The sequence below is a fragment of the Mustela nigripes genome, chromosome 16 (genome assembly GCF_022355385.1).
Source record: "Mustela nigripes isolate SB6536 chromosome 16, MUSNIG.SB6536, whole genome shotgun sequence".
Classification (NCBI taxonomy): Eukaryota; Metazoa; Chordata; class Mammalia; order Carnivora; family Mustelidae; genus Mustela; species Mustela nigripes.
In genome coordinates, this window is record NC_081572.1 from 5,993,786 (window position 1) to 6,017,568 (window position 23,783).

A 23,783-nucleotide genomic window follows, 5' to 3' on the forward strand; every position below is an offset into this window, starting at 1 on the left:
ATTCCGGAGACTCCGCTTCTGGCCTCCGTCTTGCAGCCTCCAACTGCGGCCTCACTCCCAGCCGCAGGCCTCCCCTCCTCCTCAGGCCCCACGGGTCAGCTCCTCACAGGCAAAACCATCCACATCCCACCATCCTCCCAAGGCTGTTTCCTTTCTGCCTTCCCGGTGTCCAGGCAGCACCACGCATGGCACACGCGCACCTGCTCCCGCTCTGCCTGGGCCCACTTCCTGTCTCCATCATCCTCCTGCACCTGCTGCTGGCTCTCCGTTCCTGCGGCCACTGCCCGAGTTCCAGGACGGGTCCCTGCCGCCCACAGGGGTCAGTCCGCCCGCCTGTGCTCATCTTCCCGTGCGCTCCTTGTTCATTCACAGAGGAATCTCCCCGACAGCCTCTGCAGGGGTAGAGTCTCAATGTCCGGTCACATTTTAAGCCCTCACCTTGCTCCATGGCCAGCCCCTCCCCTCTCCCTCCTATGTCAAGAACCGTGACCAAGTTTATCTGCTCTGACCCTCAGGCTGGAACTAGTTGCATCTCTGGTTCCCAGAACCTATTTAGACCTGATATTTACGTTTTAGCGTGTGTTACTGTAGCAGGAATCCCACTTTTCTTCCCGACTTTTTATCATCACCTGATCAAATGTAAATTCTCTGGAAGAAAGGACTTTCTTGTTCACCGCTGAGTCCCTGGGACATCGCCCAGTGTCTGGCTTTCACTGTTTGTTGAATTAACGAATAAGCAGGCCAATGTGGCACCGCCTTGCCTCGAGCTTCTCCTGCTCCTAGGTTCTGAGTCTCTTGAGGGGACTCATTAGTCATTTATCAACGACTTTTGTCCCTTGTTTACACTTAAATGAATGAGGGCCCAGCTCACATGGTGTACCTGCTACTGGGGCTAATTATCCGCCGTTCAGAGCATCACAAAGCAGTATTTGCTGAACGTGTGAACTAGATCAAAATCATAGAGAACATCCTAAGAAATCCGTACACGCCTATCTTCTGCTATAGTTATGCTGGGCCGGGCACTTCCCGTACCCAGAGGATTGCAAAAACCTATTTTCAGTTCCAACTCACTCTTTTCCTGCTTCTCAAACCCCACAGCGTGCGACAGCACCGGACACGTGGGATCCTTCCCACTAGAGAACCTCAGCAGCTCTGTCACCGACATTTTTTTTTTTTTTAAAGATTTTGGGGGGGCGTGGGGGCTGGGGGGGGGGGGGGGGGCTCCCCGCTGAGGGCAGGACCCTGAGATCTTGACCTGAGTCAACATCTTGTCCAAACCAAGACTTGGACACTCAACCGACAGAGCCACCCAGGTGCCCCTCCCTGTCACCTACAGTTCTTAAAATCTAAACTCTTGAACTTGGATTGGAGTCTCCACATTGAGCTTCTGTCTCCCTTTCCAGAATCACCTCCCACGATCCCCTGGCACGAAGCCACCATTCAGATGGCTGCCTCGGCTCCTCCACCCCAGCCTTTTCTTCGGTTTCCCTTTTCCATACTGTTCTCTCCCACCGGCACGGCCCTCCCCCACCTCTACGGACTAAAATCCTTTCCCTTTTCAAGGCCCAGCTCACCTGTCTCAGCCCTCCCACCCCGAGGCAGGTTTCCTGAGAGGAGACACTGCAGCTCGGCCCTGTTTCCAGGGGGCAGATTTCAACTGACGGAGAAGGTCGGCATTCTAGCGTTCTGAAAGAGGCGAAGCCCACTGCATTTCTTGCAGAGTTTTAATGCAGCTCATATGGTAAACGAGTAATTAAGGTTTGACAATAGGTGATGGCTCATGAAGACCTCTGCAACCCTCCTTCCAGATGAACATTCTCGTGTACAGGTGTTAACAACCACACACCAACACACCCCCACACACAGGGTCTCCTGACGGTGTTCAGGCTCTCGGCTGTGGCAGCATGGACCCCCTGAAGAGGGCCGTGCCGGCTCTGGAGGATTTCAATCCATACCCACTCTCCTGTCTGTTTTTAGGGCAGAATGTATTCGCTTTTTTCTCAGCCTTTCGCGATTCATGTTTTCTATCCTGAAAACAAAAAGACCGCAATTAGGCCCAGATGCTCTATTCAGAGTGGTGAGAGCTGCTGCAGCTCAGTGCAGGGGCCCCCGGGTCAGCGGTCTCTCTCTCTCTCCCCGCGCTCCCCCACCCTCTGCTGGGAAATCGTGGACTCCCCCTGCCTCCTGTCTTCTTGGTGACGCCAACCCTACCCCCACCCCCACGACTTGGCTGAGAGGAGCTTGGGGGCCCTTTCTGGGACCTGATTCTGTGTAGTGCAGCGTCTTCTTTGGATGGCTCCTTCGCTGGCTGGCTGGCCTCAGCAATCATGTCTCGAATTTTCTGAAGACAATCTGCCAGATTTCGGAACTGGTAGCGGCTACATTCAGAGGTGAGTATCAACTCACCTGACCTATTGATCTTATTTTTATGCTGCAGAGAACAAAAGAAAAGCCCGAGTTCTACAGAGAAAAGGCTTTTTTTGTTTTGTTTTTTAAGATTTTATTTATTTGACAGAGAGACCGAGAGAGCACAACAAGGCAGAGCTGCAGGCAGAGGGAGAGAGAGAAGCAGGCTTCCCCGCTGAGCAGGGAGCCCGATGTGGGGCTTGATCACAGGACCCTGGGATCATGACCCAAGCCAAAGACAGACACCTGACCCACTAAGCCACGCAGGTGTCCCCGGAGTAGAGGTTTAAGGGCGACTGAGGAATTATGGAAAAGGGGCTGGTGGTTACCGTGATGGCGATCCTCTGCCGCACGGGCTCTGCGATCCACTCGGCAGTTGCCAAGTGGAACCTGACTTCAGCCTTGGAGTTCACTGCAAATTAAGGAAGGAGAGAGCACGGGTCACTGAGACTCTCAAGTAGGCTCAGCACCCGGTGGCTGGTGATGATCCTGAAACAGGGAGGCAAGACATCCAGCCAGGGACGTTTCTGCCCTGTGTGCCTCGGGGATACAAAGTTGGTGATGGGAGGAGCCTGCAAAGATAGTGAAGCACTGCTGGACGAAAACGAACTTTCAGGAACTAAATGCTCGGTGCTTCTCTCTCTCTCTTTTTTTTTTTTAAAGATTTTTTTTTTTTTTTTTTTTTTTGAGAGAGACCACAAGTAGGCAGAGAGGCAGGCAGAGAGAGAGAGGAGTAAGCAGGCTCCCCGCCGAGAGCCCGATGCGGGGCTCGATCCCAGGACCCCAAGACCATGACCCGAGCCGAAGGCAGAGGCTCAACCCACTGAGCCACCCAGGCGCCCACTTGGTGCTTCTCTTAATGGGGTCTGAATAGAATGGGGGGAGGTGGGTTCCACGAAAGAAACCTGTTCGCAGAGCCAGCTGCCAACTCATACCGTGAATTCCCTTTGTTTAGGGAACCCGAGTCCTAGCAACCCGCAGCTGATCAGACCACATTCACAAGAATAAAGAGGATTATTATAAACTGGTGGTATTTAGGCTTCTGCTAAAAAAAAATCCCTTTATTCCATATGACTGTAAACACAGAATTCCGAAAGTACATCTCCCAGCCAAGTTATAAAGTGAAAGAAAACAAGGTGCCTTGTACCTTTGTTAACATTCTGGCCCCCAGGACCACTACTCCGACAGTAAGATATCGTCAAACGATCTATAGAACAGGACGCACACCAGAAAGGAAAAAAAAGAGAGACAGAGATTATTCCATGCCAAAATGCACAAAATAATTTATTACCAACATAACCATCCCTATGATACCTCTCTTTCAATGACTTTTATATATATTAATGTAACATTCAGGGCAGTAAAGTCGAGATTATTTACAGTTTGTCAAAACTAAAATCAAGAAGAAGTCCCCTTTCCAGGGTCACAGCAGAGGTTGTAAAATTATGACCTGGGTCGTTTGCCTCTAGTCTGGTCCCTTTCACCAGATCTGGCTGGGCTAGCTTTTTGCTGTTTGCTTGTTTTAAAGCGGAGACTCTTTCAAAAGCTCGAACTAGGGACAAACTTAGCTTGATGTCGTATTTCACAATGTGGTGGGTGTGGAAGCCCCACAGACTGGAAGCTCCAAGAGGACAGACGCTCACTGTCTATTCCCAGCGCCCGCTGGATGGAAGTGGCCTAGCACCCGAGCCTGGGGCTTTGCTTCTAACACTGGCACAGCCCCTGACTGACTGTGATCTTGGCAAAGTCCCTCTGCTTCCCTGGGCCTCAGGTTGGTTTGTCTATAAAATGTAAAATGACGTTTCTTCCTTCTGTTTTCATAATTCGTGAAAAGCAGCGTCTGAGTCCTCGTCTGGAGAAGGCATGCTAGTGGGAAAGTTCCAGAAGACTGGATGGTGAGCCAGCCGAAAGGTACGAGTGGCAAAGAGCTGGCCCCGAGTCACTGGTGGCCCATCTCCCTCACGACTCCTTCTGAGAGGCGTCCTTCCCTCCTCCTCTCATTTTATTTTTTTTTTAAGATAGAGGGAGAAGCAGGCTCCCCACTGAACAAGAAGCCCAAAGCAGGACTCAGTCCCAGGACACTGATCATGACCTGAGCGGCAAGCCGGCTTTTCCCTCTGCCTGCTGCTCCCCCTGCTTGTGCCCTCCTGCTTGCTCTCTCTCTCTGACAAATAAATAAATAAATGAAATCTTTTTTAAAAAAAAAGATATGCAAACAGTGGGGAGAAGTCCCCACTCCTGTTCCCCAGCCAAGAGGTATGTCCTTTCTTCTCGACTCCCCAAGCCAGTCCTCATATCCAATTCCTTGTACATCCTTTCAGATTTATGTATATGCATAGAAATCTGTTTCTGACGCAGAGATGGGAGCTTACTATATATCTTCTTCAGCAGCTTAACTTCTTCTAAATAGCCATCCACTCATCTACTGTAGAGACTGGTCTGTGTCCCAAGGCCACCACGAGCCCTCACTCGTCTTGCACGCTGCATGGCAGTCCGGAGCGGCTGTGCCACAATTTTGTGGCCACTCTAAACAGTGCCGAGAGGACTCTGCTTTTGCATGCCCAAAGACAGTTTATATATTTTTGTGAGGCTGGAGAGGTCTGGAAGGAATGTTTAGGGGTGGGGGAAGTGACTGATTTTTTATAAAACACAATTACTTACCCAGAGGAATGTCGTTACTGGCCTTCTGTGCTTCAGCCTGTAACGTAACATACACAGTGTCAAATGAACATCACCCACTGTGACTCTGAATTGGTCCAGGGCAATCGGAGAAAGGACGGAAAGCCACACTGCAGATGTAACACAACTATTTTCGGGTCCCCCGCAAAATCATTTCAGGATGACAGAGAAAGCTTCCCCGGACTCCGGAGATGCCAGCTCTGAAACACTCTTCCAGGACGTCTGAACTGGGATCTGCAGCCTTAGCTGGAGTTGCGCACCGCTGAGGGCCGGGCTCCTTGGAGGGAGGCCAAAATGTGCAGGACGTGTGCCTCAGAGAGACTCTAAAAGGAACACCCTCTGCTAACCCAGAACAACAAACCTGGTGGGCCACCTTGTTCCTTCCTGGACCATGGGGGCTCACCTGGGAGGCCATGTGCCTTCAGGGTTTGTGTCAGATGGAACTACTCACTGCAGGACTTTTCACCTCTGTGTCTCTCCTGTGATCTGTTTCTTGGTAGTCATGTCCTTGAGCCTGAGCCCCTTGTCTGCAGGCCTGGTGCAGACATGACCCGCTCTGAGGCTCTTCTGGTCAGCCAAACTCATGGTATCCTCACCTGTCCCCTGTCTGGCTGCCTTCATCCCTTTTCATCTTAGAACGATTTCGGAGTGCAACCCTCACTGCCCTGCTCTCCCTGCCTACTGAGGACTCCTGGCCCCGCCCTCCTCGGAGCTGTGCTCCCTCTTCCTCCTGAGCTGTCCTTGCCAGCTTCCTTCTTACTTCTCTGTGCTTATCCCACGCTCCCTCGCTTGCTCTTTGCAACTTTTATTTTTTTTAAAGATTTTACTTATTTGACAGAGAGAGACACAGCAAGAGAGAGAACACAAGAAGGGGGAGTGAGGGCGCCTGGGTGGCTCAGTGGGTTAAAGCCCCTGCTTTCGGCTCGGGTCATGAACCCAGGGTCCTGGAATTGAGCCCCGCATCGGGCTCTCTGCTCAGCGAGGAGCCTGCTTTCCTTCCTCTCTCTCTGCCTGCCTCTCTGCCTACCTGTGATCTCTGTCAAATAAATTTAAAAAAAAAAAAAAGAAGAAGTAGGGGGAGTGAGAGAGGGAGAAGCAGGCTTCTTGCTGAGCAGGGAGCCCGAAGTGGGGCTTGATACCAGGACCCTGGGATCATGACCTGAGCTACTGCAGATGCTCAACCAAATGAGCCACCCAGGCTCCCCTAAAAATTTTATTTTTAAGTAATCTCTACACCCAACATAGGGCTTGAACTCACAACCCCAAGTTGCACGCTCCAGCCAGGCACTCCAAGAATGATCCCTGTAAAACCTGAATCTTTTCACTTCTCTCCCTCAAATCCCCAATATGTTCCATGGTATTTGGAGTAAAGCTAAAGGCCTACTAACCCTGTAAACATGTCACCCCCCACCCCCACGCCTCTCCTGTTTAGCTTTATCTGCTCTGACTCCCCTGCTCAGCCACACTGGCCTGCTTGCTGTTCCTCCAACAAGGCAAGCATGCTATCGCTCTGAGGTGGTCCCAGGAATGTTCATCTCTGCAGAGATGTTCATCTCCCCAACTAGGCGCATGGCCCACTGCCTTGCTTCTTCCAGGTCCCTAATCAGATGTCATCTTCCCAGAGGCCTTCCTAGACCACGCTGCTTAAAACTGCAACCCTTCCCCCTACCTCAGCACTCTTTCCTTCTAGGTTTTATTTCCCCAGAAGTACTCATGGCCATCTCACATACACTCTAGTTCTGATTTTATTTGTTGCTTGTCTCCCTCCATGAGAAGATAAGCTCCACAAGCATTCAGAATCTGTTTTAACTTCCGTATCTCCAGGCCTGGCACAGTGCACACACCATGCTTTCAGCTGAGGTTCAATGTCTCTTTCAGTCCCGTCGGTGGAAACGCAACAGAACTGGCTAGGTCCCGTCCCTCCTGCCCGGGGCCCGTTCAGAGCCGGTACCCAGCAGGCTGGGAATCCGTGCACCCTGAAGAGGGGCCCGGTTTCCTAAGGCGCGCTGAAGTTCCTAGAGGCTATGCACAGTGTAATTTCCCAAAAGGTTCCAAACAGTTTGGCAGCCTTTGGGTTCTACCGTCCACTCTGGAGGGGAAATGCCCACGTGTGGGCCAGGAGGCCGGGGGACGAGCGGGGACGCCGGGGGCCCCCTAAGAAACACTCAGCGCGCCCTCGCGGCGCCCGCACACTCCAGGCCTCCGGGGGTCCCGCCCCGCGGCCCCATCCCCGCTCGCCCCGGACGCAAGTCCCCTCCCGCGGCCACCGCCTCGTTCCGCGCGCACCTGCGATTTGCTCCCGCCCGGCCGATGCTGCCCGGGTTTCCCGCTGTCCCCCGAGCAGGGACGGGGAAACGCCCCTTCCGTCCAGCTCTCCCCGCTCACCGGCACCCTCCATGCGGTGTCCGAGCCCCGGGATTCCGGGTAGAGCTTGTCCAGGCTGTAGATGCTCTGGAACTCGGTGCCCTCTGCTTGCTTGTGCAGAGCCCGCTGGGGACAGCGCGCGGGCGGCGGGAGCAGCCAGGCGCCGGTTCGTCTCAGGCCCCAGTGCAGGAACCGGGCAGTCGCCATGTTCGGATCCCGGGGCGGCTTCCGGTGGGTGCTTCCTTCCGCGGTCCGCGGGCTCCTGTGTCCGTCTGGATTTTAGTTCCGCGCGGCTTTTAGGGCCCGCCGGGGTCTCTGGGAGGCAGCGAGCTGAGCTCCGGGGTTGCTCTCCCTGGCACCTGCGAGACGCTCCCCTTCGGCTGGCCGCCATGGGGAGGCCAGGGTGGAGCGCTGAGATCCTCTGTGGGCCAGACAGCGAGCTCTCAAGGGAGCCTCCTGGTGAAAAGAACCCTCGGAATCCGTGTCCCCCAGAAACACCACTTCTCTCCTTTTCAGGGGCAGTGACGCCCTCCCGGTCCGCTCTCCTGTCCGTCTGCATCCCCTGTGCTCTGACTCTGCTCTACTCTCTCTTCTTTTTTTCTTCCATGTCACTCAATCTTCTTTTTCTAGTTCATTGCCCGTCTTCAGTCAGAATATAATAAGCTGGGGTGGGGGGGAGCACTGGCTCCCGGCTGGGTCCCCAGCACCCAGAGCCTGGCAAATCACAGATACTCCAAACTTACGAGTTTTGTCAGTGTTTTTGAAAGGTGAATTCTGCTAGAGCTGAGTTTTGGTAACTTCAGGGTCATTCACAAGGCAGTTTAAGCACACCCCAGCTGAGCAGGTGTGCGAAGACTCCACAAGACAGATACCAGATGGGGGGAGAAGCTGGCAGGTAGAGAAAGACATGTGTTTAAAACGGGACCCACACCCCTTTGCAGAAGAAACAGCGTTGTGGGAGCATGATGAGGGTTTCTTCTAGCCAGGAGGTAAAGGAATGTTGGGGGAAAGGGTAGAGATCTAAGCCACCACAGACAGGCTAAGCAGAGCCCTTTTCCAGGGTTCTTAAGACAGGAACCTCCAAACAGAAGTTCTAACTCAGACAGGTTCAAAGTAGAGCAAGAAGTGTTTGGAGAGAGCTGTGTTGGCTAAGTTTCTTTGTTGAGAGGCAGTGTAGGTAATGGAAACAACTCAATAAATGATTAGTGATTATTAGTCATCCCAGTGATTGTTTTGTAATGAAGAGTTCTATTTTTAGTAAAAGCACAATTACCTAGAAAAATATGTCCCTAGGGATGCTGGCTTTTTGAAACAGGAGGCTGTCATCAAATCAAGCCTTTACAGGCATATTCTTCAGGAAGGAATAAACTACTTCCCTGGCACTGGCTTTGTAAACGCAAACTAGGAAGGGAATGATGATAGACATTTGCCTTCTGGGCTCTAAGCTGGAAAGGGAATCTCTGAATCTCTTGGGTCCCTCCCTGTCTTAGTCCCAAGACCTCAGACGGAACTGAGGCGTCACTGTGGTGACCGGAAAAAGCTGCTCCAAGGAGCAAAGCCAGGGACTCACTTAGGTCGACAGCTCAAGGATTATGAATAATAAAGTCAGCACCATTTCATGGCGTCATTGCTTTGAGGTTGGGTTCCAGCCCTGCTCCTGCCCCAGAGTGATAGGAAAAAGGAGCTGTAGGTTTCCATGGCCTCAAATAAACACAGCCTGCTCAGGCCATCTGGTGGCCTGGATTCTGGACGAGGAAGGGGGTTGAGGAGAGAGTGAGACACGCTACTCCTGGGTGGAGAGGGGAGCAGCTGGCAAGCTTCTCTCACCCGCTGCTGTTGTGAACCATCCAGAATAGAGGCCCTTCTGGAAGAAACAGGCTGAGAAGTGCCACCTGTTCCCTTTAAAGGTGGGCACTTTCCATCCCCTCCTTGGTCCTCTACGGACTGAAATGGGGCTTCAAGAAGGGGTCCTTCGGAGGCAAGAGGAAAACAGGGAAGACAGACAAATCATCATTGCTGGTAGCTGATGAGCTTGTAGAGACGAGCCCTCCTCTCTGGCCTGTGAGTTGGGGGACCACTACCATGTCGGGGACCCATAGGATTTTCCTTTCTTCTTTTCTGGAGTGCCTTGGGTCCGACTGCTCTTAAAACTAAACATTATAAAGAGATAGGAATGTGCAGTATTGCAGAATGGAACAGGTCAGCTCGGGGTTCTAATGTTTCTGTGTGACTCTGAATTACTAATTCAACCCCGAAGCCTCAGAATCTCCATCAGTAGAACAGAGCCTCCCAAGGTTGACGCGGCCCGGCACAAAGTCAGCAGACAGCAGAAGTGAGCTGTCGCGAGGAGATGATTAGGAACTTCTTTTTACTTTCAGGGATTGGATGGCTTTTTTTTTTTTTTTTTTCTCCACAGCACTGGGTGGGAAATCCAGTCTTCACTAGCTCTATTCTAAACTAGACCCACCTTCCTTCTGTGAAGGACAGTGAGCAGACAGTGCAGAGTGAGTGGGCAAATCTGCCTCTGCTTCCTTCACCACCACCCCTTATCTGCCCAGTGCCCTGATAACACCCACCAGGCATCTGGTTGTTTGGTTGCAGATCCCAGGAGAGCGAAGCTCGGGATGTGCCCCCCCCCCCAACACTGACCCAGAGCTGTGGGATGACAGGTGGGTGTGTGAGAGGCACAAAGACAAGACCATGGCCCTAGGGCCATTTCTGCTTTTAGAATACTGGTGCATTTTTTATTAAAGAAGAGAATAAAGCATTTGTAAATATATTTCTCTCATGTATACTTCAAAGGTGACGCTGGTCGGCCGCTACAGAACTGGGGAGCAAACAGGCAGGAGCCCTTCCCCCACCCTATCCCCTCCACCCTAGATGACAGAGACACATGGAGGGCTGGGAACTGCCCAGCTCCAAAGGACAAAGGGTTCCAGGATGTGTGAACGGAAGGACCAGCCGACAGCGCTCATCACAGTGCCGCCCAGAGAGCAGGGTAGCGACTCTAGGGAGGTCGGGCATGCTTGTTAAGAAAACCCCTTTACCCCTTAGAAACAGATAAGGCATGAAGGTCCCTGCTGGATTCCCAGCACAGAGGCCAGGGCTGCCGCCTTCCACCGGGCTGTGTGGAAGGATCTCCGAATGGGTGGTAGAAGGAACTGGAAACCCTGAAGAACTGCTTAGGTTAAGCTGGGGACCTGGACATCTCTTAGCCGAAGCTGGACTTTCTGAAGCCTTAACAAAAGGTTTAACCTGTGACCCGAATGGGTGCTCAAAAGCCCCCCCAGAAAGGTGGGAGGTTAAGAACAGGCATTCTATGGGAGAGAGGAGACACGCTCCCCACCAGGTCCCATTTCAATACTGTTCAGTATAGATGGGGATCTTGGGCAGTCCCCAGTGAAGGGGGGCAGGGGTGGATGCTGGGACCACTGGCTGGTGGCACATGCCCAGAACATTCTGGGGGCAGCAGGCATGATCTGAGGAGGGGTCGGCCTGTGGGGAGCATGGGAGTGAATGAGACACATCATGGTCCCTGAGATGGGGGCAGGCAGAGGCCAAGCTTGGTGAGTCCGAGGTGGTGTGCAGAGATGGGGGCTCCCCACTGCCCAGACTCCTGGAAGGCTTAATGGCCAGAAGGCATTTCCAGGGGCTGGAGCCCTAGGAGGCTGGCTCTGAGGGAGGCAGGGTGCATTGTTCATGTATGGCTGCTGAGGGGCTCCCTGTTCCCCTCCTCTGATTGGCTACAGATCTGCAGTGGGCTGAGGGTCTCCAGGGGGAAGTGGGGGGCACTCTGGGCCTGGCTGAGGCATTCTGCTCTGCATGGCAGGAGCCATCTCTGACCTGGTCAGGACCCTGGAGATAGGACAGCTGGTGCTAAAGGAATGACAGCGCATCACAGCTGAGGAGAAGCAGTGGGTGGTCCAGGAGACCCCTGGAGTCTGCAACAGCAGGCCTGGGGATCTCCCTTCAAGTGTTTCCAGTTGTGGCAAGGTTGTGGGGAGACCTTGCATTGCAAATCTCTCAAAAAAACTGAACTTTGGAAAGAAAGGAAAAAAAAAATAGCCAAGTGGTCCAGAATGGCTTTCAGAAGCGTGGCCACAAATCTGTGAGCAAGGCCCAGGGTCAGGAAGTCAAGGGCTGGGGAGCTGGGAATCCTCGGAGCAGTGGGGACGTTTGGCTCTGCAACTCTCAGCTGCGTCTTTGGGCTGAGGCAGGGTGGTGGACGGTCCTGGGAGGCCAGCCGTTTTCCATGTTGAACGCTGCCTCCTGAGTGAGCAGAGAACAAGTTGCATCCCCCACATGCTCCCCTGGGCCGTATTGCTGCTCGATGGGGCTCCCTCCCTCCTGCTAGGCTGTGCTGGGGCAGGAGGAGCCCCATGGCCAGACCCCAGGGGAGGCGGGGAAAGGGTCACTTGCTGCTGTGCGTCTTGACTTTGGTGGCGTTGATGTCGGCCTTGGTCTTCTGGATCCTGGAGAAGATCTCCTTGAAAAGTGCCTTGTACTCCGGCTGGCTTTGCTCCAGCCGCTTGTCCACAGCCTCCACGTGCTGGCTCAGGCTCTTCTCACCCGCCTTGGCCTCCCCCTGGCCCTCCTCGCCCCCACGAAGGTCTCTCCACGAGCTGTCTCGGGAGATGGGCCTCGAGGTCTGCACGCCGGCGTGCCGCACCCCCGCGCCGTGCTGCCGGCACTTGCTCAGCAGCTCCTCGTACTTCTCGAGCAGCGCGTGGTACTGCTCGTCCACCTCCCGCAGGATGGACATGCCGCGCTTGCGCACGCTGTTGGCGTGCAGTGTGAGGTTGCCCGCGTGCCGGCTGGCTGGGTCTTTGGCCACGATGGCGTTGAGTGCAGTGTCGCTGCAGCTCTTGCGCACAGCGTGGCCCGGGGACGCGGCAGGAGAGGCGACACCGTCCTGGGCGCCCGGGTCGTCCCCGCTGCCAGGCTGGGGGTCATCGGTCTCGGGGGCCTGGGTGAGGGGTGCCAGCAGGGCCTCGGCCAGGTGGTCCTCCCGGCCCAGCAGGTAGGTCTTGGCCTGCTTCATCTGCTGCAGCTCCAGCAGCTCGGCCTCCAGCTCCTGTACGCGGAGGCGGCAGCCCTCCATCTCGCACAGCTGCCGCTCCAGCTCCGAGTACTCCTGCAGCACCGCCGCGTACTCGCGCTCCGCCCGCTCCTTGCGCTGCCGCTCCTGGCTCACCTGGGAACGCAGCACACCCACCAAGGTCTGCAGCCGCTCGTTCTCCTGCTCCAGGGGCCGTGGGCCCAGCTCCAAGGAGGAACTGTGCAGGCGAAAGGCATCCTCACATCTGAGAGGGGGGTAGGGGAGGGCCAGCAGACATCCGGTCAAGGCCAAGGTCCCCGTCGTCGGGCTCCCCAGGCTTAACACCTCTCCCATCCACGGGGGTCCCATATCTTGTTTGCCCCTCTAGAACCACTCTCCCCCCTTCCTCTCCTTGCTCTCCACCCTGGGCGGCTGACCACAGTGAACTGCTTCAGCCGGGCTTCTGCTCTCTCCTGAGCTGAACAAGCAGGAGGCATGGGCAGGAGGTCCGAGGGCAGGAAGCAAGGGAGGTCAGGGAAGGGCTTCTTGTCCAGACTCCTTCCCCGGTTAGTGCTGGCTGGGCAGCACCTCCTGGCCTTCCCCTTCCTGGTCCCTCAGGCCCAGGATGGCAACAGCCCCTTGCTGTCGCAGCCCTGGGGGACTGCAGTGTCCCTGAGGTTCCCCTACACCTTCGTCCCCACCTCTTCATTAATCGTTCCTCAATTACTCTGTGCAAGGCGTGGTCTCCTGCCAGGACCTTTATTGAAACACCCACTAAATACACAACACGTATTTAGAAAAAAAAATTTTTTTAAAGATTGATTTACCCATTTGAGAGAGAGTGTGTGCACGTGGTGGGGGGGTGGGGGGGTGGGGGGGGAAGAGAGGAACCTTCCAGCGGACTCCCCCCTACTGAGCGTGGAGCCCCTGGTGGGCACCATCTCTTGCCCTGTGAGATCATGACCTGAGCTGAAACGAGGAATAAGACGCCCAATGGCCTGAACCACCCAGGCGTCCCCACAATTATGATTTTTTATATTAAGAGGCCATCCCTTTAAGTTTAATGGGACCATGCAGCATGGAGCCTGCTTGAGATTCTCTCCCCTCCCCCATAGCCCTCCCCTCACTTCCCTCTAAAGAAAAAAGGGGGGGGGGGTACTGAAAAGTGTAGTGGTTAACTCCTCCCGACCTGGATTCTAGCTTATTGAAGAGGTGACCTTGGATAAGCTCACATAACCTCCGAGCTGCCATTTCCGCATCTGAGCGGTGAGGACGGGATTGCCACCAGAGCGAAACCCCTTAGAGCGGCGAGGGTGGCCGCGCGGCCAGGGCTCGGTCAGTGCCAGCTGCTGACGTGGCTGGCAACAGGACGGGTCCCTCCGCCAGCCCGCCAGCGCACCACCTTTCACTCCCACCAGCTACCTGGGGCTCACCCTCTCCTCCCTAGAGAGTCGGGGACACCGCACAGGGTCTGGGTTGCCCCCCACCCCTGTGCGGCGCCCCCACCTACCGGGGGCTGGTGCACAGCTCCTTGAGGCAGGGGAAGGTGTGGATGGTGCGTCTTCGTTCCCGCTTCTCCCGGCGCACTCGAAGCTGCTCCAGGCCCCGCAGCTGCTCCACCTGGGCCTGCAGCTGCTCCACCTGCGTCTGCAGGCGCTCGATGGTCTCTGTGAGCCTGGGGGCGGGGGCGCCCGCGGGAGGGATTTTAACAGGACCGGGCCAGCCCTCCCCACTGCAGGCCTGGAGGGACTTGGGGATGGGGACAGATGGGCAGCCTTGACCCCTGCTGCGGGCTGCTGAGGTCAGACGAGGACTCGCTATGTGCCCAAGGACCCGCTCTCGTCCCGCGCCTCCCTGGCTGAGCTGACCGTTCTCCTCTGGGCCGCCTCGGTTCCTCCTACACCCTTTGAGCACTTAGCCTGCACTGCTGTAAGGATTTACATGCCAGCCTCCCCTCCAGGGCTGGGAGCTCCCAGAGGGCGGGGTGATCTCTTCACCTCCCCATCGCTCTATCTCCAGTGCCTACAGAGCCTGATGTGTAGTTGGTGCTTCCACAGGGATTGTGGCCTGACCGTGAAACCACCCCAAATTGCCAAGGGCCATCTCACTACCATCCTGGGAACCCGGGCCTAGGCTTCTGGGCGAAGGAGCATGGGTCACACCCACCAGACTATATACCCACAGGCCAGCCAACCTGACCTTTCCCTCGCTCGCCCCCCAGCCCGCCACCCGGCCCTCACCCATGAATCTTCTGCTGGGCAGCCTTACTCTCCAGCACCAGCTTCTGGTTGGTCAGCTCCAGGTCTCGGGCTGTCAGGTCCAGCTGCTCATACACTTTGGCGTGCTGTTCATTCATGTGCCGCAGCGTGTCCAGCTGCTTGGTTAGGTACTGGAGGGAAAAAGATGGAGGACCCTTTCAGAACAAGGTTGAGGGAAATGTGTTCATCTGGACCTTGTCCAGTTTCTAGGGACACATTTGTTTTGTGTTTCTACGAACACATTCCGGCTGCAGCAGAGTGTGGGGGAGTAAAGATGGTAGGTGTGATAGGGCTGCCTGGGATAGTTGTACAGGTTGTGAACTGCACAAGGCTATGGGGCCAAAGCTGTGTCTGCTAAGAAGGCACCCTTCTCTAAGTTACACAAAGTTGCCACAGGCCAGGGGGTCCTTAATGGGTGGCGGAGTACACGCAGGGCCTACGTGGCCCCTCACCTCGATCTCCTGCACTTGCTCCTCATTGGTGGAGTACATCTGCTGCAGAGACTCCTCCAGCTCCTTGTTCCTCTCCAGCAGGGTCTTCCCCAGCTCCGCGGCCAAGTGCAAGTCTAGTGGAGGGGGGGCAGAGGGCGGGAGTAACGATGAGCAGCTGAACGAGCTCAGAGGACTCCCGTAAATGTTCTGACGAGTCAGTGTAGGCTATCCTTTGGGGACGCCAAGACAGCCAGGACACAGAGCTGCCCTCAGGGAGCCTCCAGGCCTAGAAGGGGATGTGAGCTGGGAGCTACGCTTTGCATGGACGGCCACGTCTGTCTGGAATGTCCATTCTCCAGACACTCCCAGGGCCTGTCCCTCTCCGCCTTCAAATCTGTGCTTAAATGTCACCTGCTCTAGGAGTCCTTCCCCAACCACTGATTCAGAGTCACCCCTCCCCTGCCTTGTACTCCCTCTCAGCTTAGTTTTTCTCCTTAGCACGTACCATCATCTAACTTACCAAGCTATTTGCTCATCTATCTGTATTTTGTTCATCTCCTCCGCCCCACCCTCCGACTAATTGTAAGCTCATGGGGCAGAGATTTTGCCCATTTTTTAAAAAGATTTTATTTATTTATTTGACAGACAGAGATCACAAGTAGGCAGAGAGGCAGGCGAGAGAGAGGGGGAAGCAGGCTCTCTGCTGAGCAGAGAGCTCGATGCGGGGCACCATCCCAGGACCCTGGGATCATGACCTGAGCCGAAGGCAGAGGCTTTAACCCACTGAGCCACCCCGGCACCCGCCACTCATTCTTTCAGAAAGTATTTATTACATACCTACTGTATGCCAGGTGTTCTAGGTCCTGGGATATCAGTGAACAAAATGGGCAAAATCTGGGGCGCCTGGGTGCTCAGTGGGTTAAAGCCTCTGCCTTCGGCTCAGGTCATGATCCCAGGGTCCTGGGATGGTGCCCCATGTTGGGCTCTCTGCTCAGCAGGGAGCCTGCTTCCCTCTCTCTCTCTCTGCCTGCCTCTCTGCCTACTTATGATCTGTCAAATAAATAAATAAAATCTTAAAAAAAAAAAAAGACTCTGCCTTTGGCTCAGGTCATGATCTCAGGATCTTGGGATCAAGCTCCATGCCAGGCCCATTGCTCAGTGGGGAGCCTGCTTCTCCTTCTCTTTCTGCCCCTCCCCCCAACTTGTGCACTCCTTCTCTCTCTCTCTCTCTCTTTCTCATGAATAAATAATCCTTGAAAGAATGTGTGTGAGGAATGTGCTAAGACAATCCACAGACATGGGGCAAGTGCCCTGGGGTGACAGGTAAGGGTGAGCTCACTCTTTCTGGGGTCAGCTGGAAGCTCTGGCAATGGGCAGCTTGCAAGCTGGGTTTGGAAGGGTGAATAGGAGTTTGCTGAGACAGGAAGGGAGCAGAAAGGCTTGCTGGGTGTTGGAATGGGATGAAGCTTCAGAGCTCTTTGGCTTAACCTCCTTATTCTACGGATGACAGGCTGGAGAGAGAGGGAGGAATGACCTGTCCAAGGTTATGGCCACCTTGGAAGCAGAATTCAGGTCTCCTGGCCTTGGTTGGGTACCGTTAGGCTCTAGTGACATGGGTCCCTCTCAGAAACCTCCTTTCCCTGGGCAGCAAAACCATCATCCTCTTCCCCCAAGCAGCCCTGATTCTTGTACCCTACAGGACTGGAACCTACCGTCCCCCCTCCCAGTGGAAGGTAAATGAACACTGTCAGGCTAGGGGGCTGTGTGGTGGGGAGAGGGAAGGGTTAAAAGGAAGTAGTAGGTGCTGGAATCCCTAAAAATTCTCTCTAGTGGGTCTGGGGCTGTGCGAGGGTAATGAGACATCTGGGGTAGATATTCCTCCAAATATGTGCCTCGCTCTTCTTAGAAACAAAGGGAATGGTGTATTATTATTATTATTATTATTATTACCAAGGGAAAATACGTTATTTCTCTGATTTCTAAGAAGAGCTCAGCAGACTGATGAAAATGTTCTAAAGCTGAGTGGGGGTGACTGCGCTGCGAATGTTCTGGAGACTGGTGCATAGCTATGCGCGGGATGTGAGTGAGTTACCTGGTATGTGAATTACATCTCAGTAAAACCGTTTAAAAAAAAAAAAAGATTCTGGCAGCTTAATCAGGAGACGGAGACTGATGGCGGGGCAAGGCCCTAAAGGAGGTTCGTAGACAGGCTCCGGTAGAGTTCACAAGGCCTGCCTGCCTGCCTGCCTTTTCTTTCTTTCTCCTTCCTCCCTCCCTTCCCCCTCCCTTCCTTCGTTCCTCCCTTCCCTTCCAAATTCGTTTATTTGTTTGAGAGAGCTCGAACAAGCACACAAAGGGAAAGGGAGAGGGAGAAGCAGACTCACCACTAAGCAGGGAGCCAGAGGTGGGGCTTGATCCCAGGACCCGGGGATCATGACCGGAGCTGAAGGCAAATGCTTAAGTGAGCCTCTCAGATGCCTCTCTCTCTCTCTCTCTCTATTTTTTTTTAAGGCTCTTTTCTTTTTAGAATCACTTTAAGTGTTGTATGAAGGTGTAGTTGATGTAAAAAATCAAACAGCACAGAAAAATTAACAAAGGTGACCAAAATATTAGTTGAAAATGCATCTCAGGGGCGCCTGGGTGGCTCAGTGGGTTAAAAACTCTGCTTTCAGCTCAGGTCATGATCCCAGGGTCCTGGGATGGAGTCAGCAGGGAGCCTGCTTCCCTTCCTCTCTCTCTGCCTGCCTCTCTGCCTACTTGTGATCTCTGTCTGTCAAATAAATAGATAAAATCTTAAAAAAAAAAAGAAAGAAAATGTATTTAATATATTCTTAGATCTATCACTGAGAATCCCACAAACACATGGAGATGGCCTCAAATAGTTATCAATTAGAATTAGGGTCTGTGTGGGGGAGGAGAGTTGAGTAAGCAGGAAGAAGAAAATGCCTCACTTAGAGGAAGACGCTGTCAACGTGAGGCGAACCATCCTTCTAATCAGCTCTCTGGACTCAGAGCAGCTTTCGGTATGATTTTGTGTGAACAGAACAATTTTCTGTACCTGCTTTTTTTCAGTTCACAATTTGGCCTAAATAGTTTTCTGTGTCCACAAGGATCTAGAGGGTGTGAATGTTCTATTGTATACGAGTCCCTAAGTTGCCCTTACTGTTGGCCTTTTAGGTAGTTGGCATTTTTTTTTCTGTTAAAAATGAAACTGGAGGCACCTGGGTGGCTTGGTGGGTTAAGCATCTGCCTTCCGCTCAGTTGTGATCCCAGGGTCCTGGGATCGAGTCCCACATCGAGCTCCCTTCTTCTCCCTCTTCCTCTGCTGCTCCTTCTGTGTGTGCTCTCTCTCTCTCAAATAAAATCTTTTAAAAAAATGAAACTGTACAAAAACTCATAGTGCAAAGATCTTGGTGCAAATCACTGCAGGTATCCTGGAGATCCTTTCCCAGAAACAGAATCATCAGAACAAAGAACAGACCTATTTGATTCATTCCACCAAAATGCTGTCCAGGAAAGCCTGGGTCTTTTTCCCACTGTGAGGTTCTTTCTTTAAATAGCCCTTGATCTAGGCTCATGGTATAAATCCAGACCGAGGGGCGCCTGGGTGGCTCAGTGGGTTAAGCCTCTGTCTTCGTCGGGCCCTGGTCTGTGATCTCAAGGTCCTGGGATGCAGTCCTGTATCAGGCTCTCTGCTCAGCAGGGAGCCTACTTCCCCGCCTCTCTCTGTCTGCCTCTCTGCCTACTTGTGATATCTCTCTCTGTCAAATATATAAATAAAATTAAAAAAAAAAATCCAGATCGAGATGCTTAATGGCAACTCTGCAGGGGCCGATGTGATGTGGTCCAGGATTCAAGTCTTTAATGCTTCCCCTGTTCAGTGATCGTCCTCGACTCCCTGGAGGATAAAGGGTCTCTGTAGCCCCCCTAGCGAGTTTCATCAATACAGTTGTTTCAGCTGAGCCCCTTGCTGTGCACTGGGCAGCTCTGGGGAGGCGGCTTTTCTTCTCAGAAGAGCCCAGGAGAGCAGTGACTCCCAGTAGGCCAAGGAGAGGAGAGCCTTGGGCTCTTTTTCAGCCTGGGCTGGGAGTCAGACTGACATCACCTTACAGAACCCAGAGGGCCTGGACAAAAGGCCCAGCTGCCTGTCGAGAACAAGTCTGGATTCTGCTCCCACGCATAAAGGTAAGGTTTTGAAACAGCCTGAGGGTGTCCCCAGGGTGGGCCTCAGCCAGGAGCGGGGCCCTCGGCCCCGATGTCACCCGGAGGAGTTTCCTGGAGGAGTACAAACCTGCTATCCCCGAGAAAGGCTACAATAACCTAGCCTGGGAAAACAAAAGCTGCTTTCCTAAACAGCTACCTCGGCTTGGGTGGCTGGGCACCTGGGTGGCTCAGTGGGTTCAGCATCCGAGTCTTGGTTTCAGGTTCAGCTCAGGTCAGATCAAGCCCCGCACTGGGCTCAGCGCTCAGCATGGAGTCTGCTTGGCCCTCTCCCTTCCCCTCTGCTCTTCCCCTCACTCTCTCTCTCTCAAATAAATAAAACCCTAAAAAAAAAAAATACAGATCCCAGATAAGAACCTTCAGCTTTGGGGCGCCTGGGTGGCTCAGTAGGTTAAGCCTCTGCCTTTGGCTCAGGTCATGATCCTGGGCTCCTGGGATTGAGCCCCGCATCGGGCTCTCTGCTCAGCAGGGAGCCTGCTTCCCTTCCTCTCTCTCTGCCTGCCTCTCTGTCTACTTGTGATCTCTCTCTGTCAAATAAATAAATAAAAATCTTTATTAAAAAAAAAAAAAGAACCTTCAGCGTTGAGCAATGAACTTCGGATGATAATGGCGAGAGACACCAGTTACCTAATACAGACTGGTGGGGGAATGGGGCCATTTGCCATACGGACTTATTAACTAGAAGTTGGGCAAATGTCTACAGGGTGTGAAGGTGTCTGGAGGCGTCCGGCTGCAAAGCGCGAGGTTTGATGTGAGCGTCGTAGAACCGCAGTCCTACGTTATGTGGAGTGCTTGGTGGGAATGCGGGAGTCTGGCAAGACCGGCCCTGATGAAGGAGCCACACCATCTGCCTACTTTCTGAAATGAGACAGTGAACATTTAGTTCATCTCCAAATAGTATCGAATAGCTCAGGTAGCTGTGGAAAAGAACAGAGGGCCGCACTCATCAGGGTTTTCTCCTCTGGGAACTGGCAGGTGGCCTGTGAAGAGGCCATTGCTACTGATGCTGGTGTTGGGGGACAGGCTCCAGAGGTGGCCTGCTTGGGGTTCCTGCAGCTTAACCTAGAGTCCAAGAACTAAGGCTCCAAAGCCACGACCAACTGCATTTTATGTTTTTCCTGCCCGGTGAGCACCTGAGCTGTGTGTGTATTTCTGCCGCTGGACTGGGGCCGCTGTCACTATAAACCAGGGACACAGGAGCTTGCCCTGAGAAGGCTGCGAATGTAACCAGGCGGCCCAGTGACTCAGGGGTGGGGACGAACACAATAGAAGCTGTCCAGGGTGGGGGAGAATCTCAGAGACCTTCTGGGGAAACTGGATCACGATGCAAACTAAGCTGGTTGGAGCTGCCAGGAGGGATCACAGGCGAAGTCTAGAAGCTGCAGGGCAGGGGACTGGCTGGAGCCAAGGGCTGGGGAAGGTACACCAGCTAGCAGACGGCTGCTGATGGCTCTGGGCTTCGGGGAGGGGGTAGCACCCTCTGGGCCAGGGGTGGGGGAGGCCTCGGGGAGGGAGAATGGGGTTGCTGGCTGAGCAGGAAGTAGATGCCGGAGTCATAAATAGCCTGTCACGGTCAGATTAATGGTCCCACTGGACCAACCTGGGGGAAGGTACCAAGTCTGAATGGGCATGGGTCCTGGCTGGACCCTGGAGTTTTCCGGGGGGCTCCTGTAGTGGGCTTCAGCAGTTTTGCCCTCGGAGTGCCTGCTGACGTGCTCCCCAGGAGCAGTGTCTCAGGAGGCTCAGAGGGAATGGCTGGAAGCCATGGGGATGTCTTTGGAAAGAAACCCTGAAACCCCGCCGTCTCCACTAGTTAGGGTTGGAGGGGGGACCCACAATTCTGGAGCAGAGAGATGGGACAGGGACAGGGAACAGGCACAGGGAGGGAGGGACAAAGATAAAGCAGGTGGGAGCAGGCAATCTGCCACCTGGCCGGGCTGCAGGGTTCCTGCTTACCATCTCCAGGGCATGGATGTCAGGAACTCTGGGTCCACACGACTGGAGGCCAGTCACTCCCCTCCCCTTGCCATGTCAGAGCTCTCGTCCAAGGCCAAGACTCAAGGTCAGGCACCCCAGGACTTCAAATCTGTGACTCAGCAGCCCTCTCTCACTCTAGAAGGAGGTACCAGCGGGCCCTCCATGCCTGGTCCAAGGTCAGGAAGCAAGGCAGGCAGAGACAGAGAGAGCCGGTGCTTAAGAATCAATGGCTTTTTCTATTTTTACAGGTGCTTGTGTCAGTGGGTGGAGGGAACACGGGGAGGATCTAGGACCTTGCTTGTCCTAGCTGCCTCCCTCCTCTGGGGCAAAGCAGCATCCAAGTCAAACAGCATCTGGAAGGCCAAGCTTCCTGAAAATACAGATGGGGCTGCCCTTAGGACAGGGGGAAACAAATCCAGACGGGAGGCCAGGCCGACTGAGCCAACCACTGCCTGAGCCACTCAGAGGCAGTCGGGGAGCAGCTGGGCAGGAGGGGCCTGGGGGGTTGGGGACAGGAAAGGGGGATGCCAGAGGCACCTGACCCCCAATATGGCTGGCCTTTAGCCCACCCTACCACCCAGCTCTCTGTGCCCGGCTCCAGGAGGTGGTGCTGCAGTGGCCGTGCCTGGGACTTCCTCGAGCCCACACCTGGCACTCCAGATGCCTCTACTTTCTAGCTGTGTGTGGTCTTCTCACGCTGCCCTGTACCTGGGCATAGGATTCCCTCCACCCCAAATGGCCAGGCAGCCCCTATTCACCCTCCAGCTCGGAGGGGCCTTTGCATAAACGTTTATGAGTCTCAGAGCAGAAAGCCTTCCACTCTCACCCTCGCCCAGGGTGAAGAGACGTTTGTTTTTAGACCCAAAACTCCAATTTCTTCAGGCACTGTCTCATTTCTGGTTTCCCTCCTTAATCCCGGGCCCTGGCTACTCCTGGGGCCACAAGAAAAGGCCAGCTGCTGCAGCCCAGCAAGGCTAGCCCCCATTTTGGTCCCAGAGCATGGCTGCCCAGCCCAGCTCGAATCTCGACACCTCTCGCTCTCCGGGAGCAGTACGTCTCTCTGGCTCCTTCCTCCCACATCTGGGCCGGGCAGGATGCCAGGGACTTTGTTAGGGGTGCGGGAATGAAATGAGACAGCAGCAACATCAGCATCAGCCTCCCGGGGAGCCATCTTCCCAGGCGCTCAGCTTCCAGTCTTTCCATCGAGGCCTGCCTCTTCCATGAAGCTCTCTCACTGGATCCGAACACACACACTCAGTTACAGGCCCAACTGCACCTGCCCAGGGGCAACGCAAAAGGCGGGCGCTGAGACTATCTCAACCCCCAGGATGGTGTCTGACACTTATGTGTGAGCCTGATAGGTGTTTGTAGGATGCAAAACTTGGGGGGTGGTGCCCAGGATGGGGGAGGGAGTAGTACAGCTAGTACTGGACATCACATTCTACCAGGGAGGCTGAGGGTAGACTCCAGGGAAAAGACTATGGCAGAGTTCAGCCCAGCAGCCTCAGTCCCACACTGGTCCCCCAGAGACTCTGATTAACCCACACTCCCGAGTACAAGGACAGTCTCATCTACCAGCAGATCTTGCCATGTGGGGATGTGGGTCACGGCCAGGAAACAAAGGCTCTGGGATCTGGGTAGCTGTCTCACATGAGGGCAAAACTAGGCATCTGGGGCCCCAGGGGACGGCGACTCAGAGCAGGGGTGGTTAGTACACACTGAACCAGACTGGTGTCCACACTCGCCTGGCTTGCTGGGTGACGGTGGTCACTTCTCCTGGCCACTCCAGCTCTAACCACCCAAGACTGAGGCACTTTGGGGGAAGAGAGGGTGGATTTGACGCTGTTCCAGCAGTCCTTGGCCCTGACCCTCTTAGGCCTCCTCCTTCTTCCTGTCCCACTGCTCCGCCCCCTGCCTGGAGTGATGTCACCTTGGCCACCTCATCACCAGATTCTAGCCCCCTTCCAGCCACCCTCTCCACCCTCAGATGGGAATGGAGGTAGTGGCTCCCACTCTACTCAGGCTCTAGTCTGGTGCATTGCTCAGAATTCCCAAAACTGGTTCCCTCCGAACCATGAGTCATTTGAGTGAGGGCTGGCTGGGGAAGGGCCAAGGGACCCCCTTCCCCTCAGGAAGGTCCAAGTTTTTGCTGCTTCTTGACCAGCAGGGTTCCCAAACCTCTATACTCTCCCTGGGTAGAGGGTTAGAGAGTTCCGGAAACTTTCTGGGAGTCTCAGAGCTCAGGGAAGGATGCCACTGGATTTGGAATGGGATAACTTTCCGCTAGACGCGCGAGCGCGCGCGCGTGTGCGCGCGTGTATACACACACACACACACACACTCTCTCTCTCTCTCTCTCTCGCGAGCGCGCGCGCGTGTGCGCGCGTGTATACACACACACACACACAC

General features: G+C 54.3%; 2 protein-coding genes across 3 annotated transcripts in view; both read right to left on the bottom strand.

Moving 5' to 3' along the window:
* Positions 1–1,706: 1,706 nt before the first annotated feature.
* Positions 1,707–7,703, bottom strand: MRPL58 (mitochondrial ribosomal protein L58). 2 transcript variants are annotated; one of them, XM_059379389.1, is made up of 6 exons: positions 7,471–7,703; positions 5,068–5,104; positions 3,554–3,613; positions 2,736–2,818; positions 2,262–2,431; positions 1,707–2,024 (listed from the first exon to the last, which is right to left on the bottom strand). In XM_059379389.1, the coding sequence occupies exons 1-6, from the start codon at positions 7,654–7,656 to the stop codon at positions 1,883–1,885; spliced, it is 678 nt and encodes a 225-aa protein (XP_059235372.1). In that variant the 5' UTR covers positions 7,657–7,703; the 3' UTR covers positions 1,707–1,882. The 2 variants fall into 2 exon arrangements, with proteins under 2 accessions (XP_059235372.1, XP_059235371.1); XM_059379388.1 differs by having other exon boundaries at positions 1,707–2,029; positions 7,471–7,702.
* Positions 7,704–10,171: 2,468 nt separating this feature from the next.
* The window catches only part of CDR2L (cerebellar degeneration related protein 2 like), a 14,173-nt gene continuing 561 nt past the window's right edge, over positions 10,172–23,783 (bottom strand). The window contains exons 2-5 of the mRNA XM_059378901.1: positions 15,198–15,310; positions 14,728–14,876; positions 13,998–14,162; positions 10,172–12,752 (exon numbers count right to left, since the gene is read on the bottom strand). Coding sequence (XP_059234884.1) covers positions 11,861–12,752; positions 13,998–14,162; positions 14,728–14,876; positions 15,198–15,310 — 1,319 coding nt within the window. The 3' untranslated portion in view covers positions 10,172–11,860. The remainder of the gene's footprint in view (positions 12,753–13,997; positions 14,163–14,727; positions 14,877–15,197; positions 15,311–23,783) is intronic.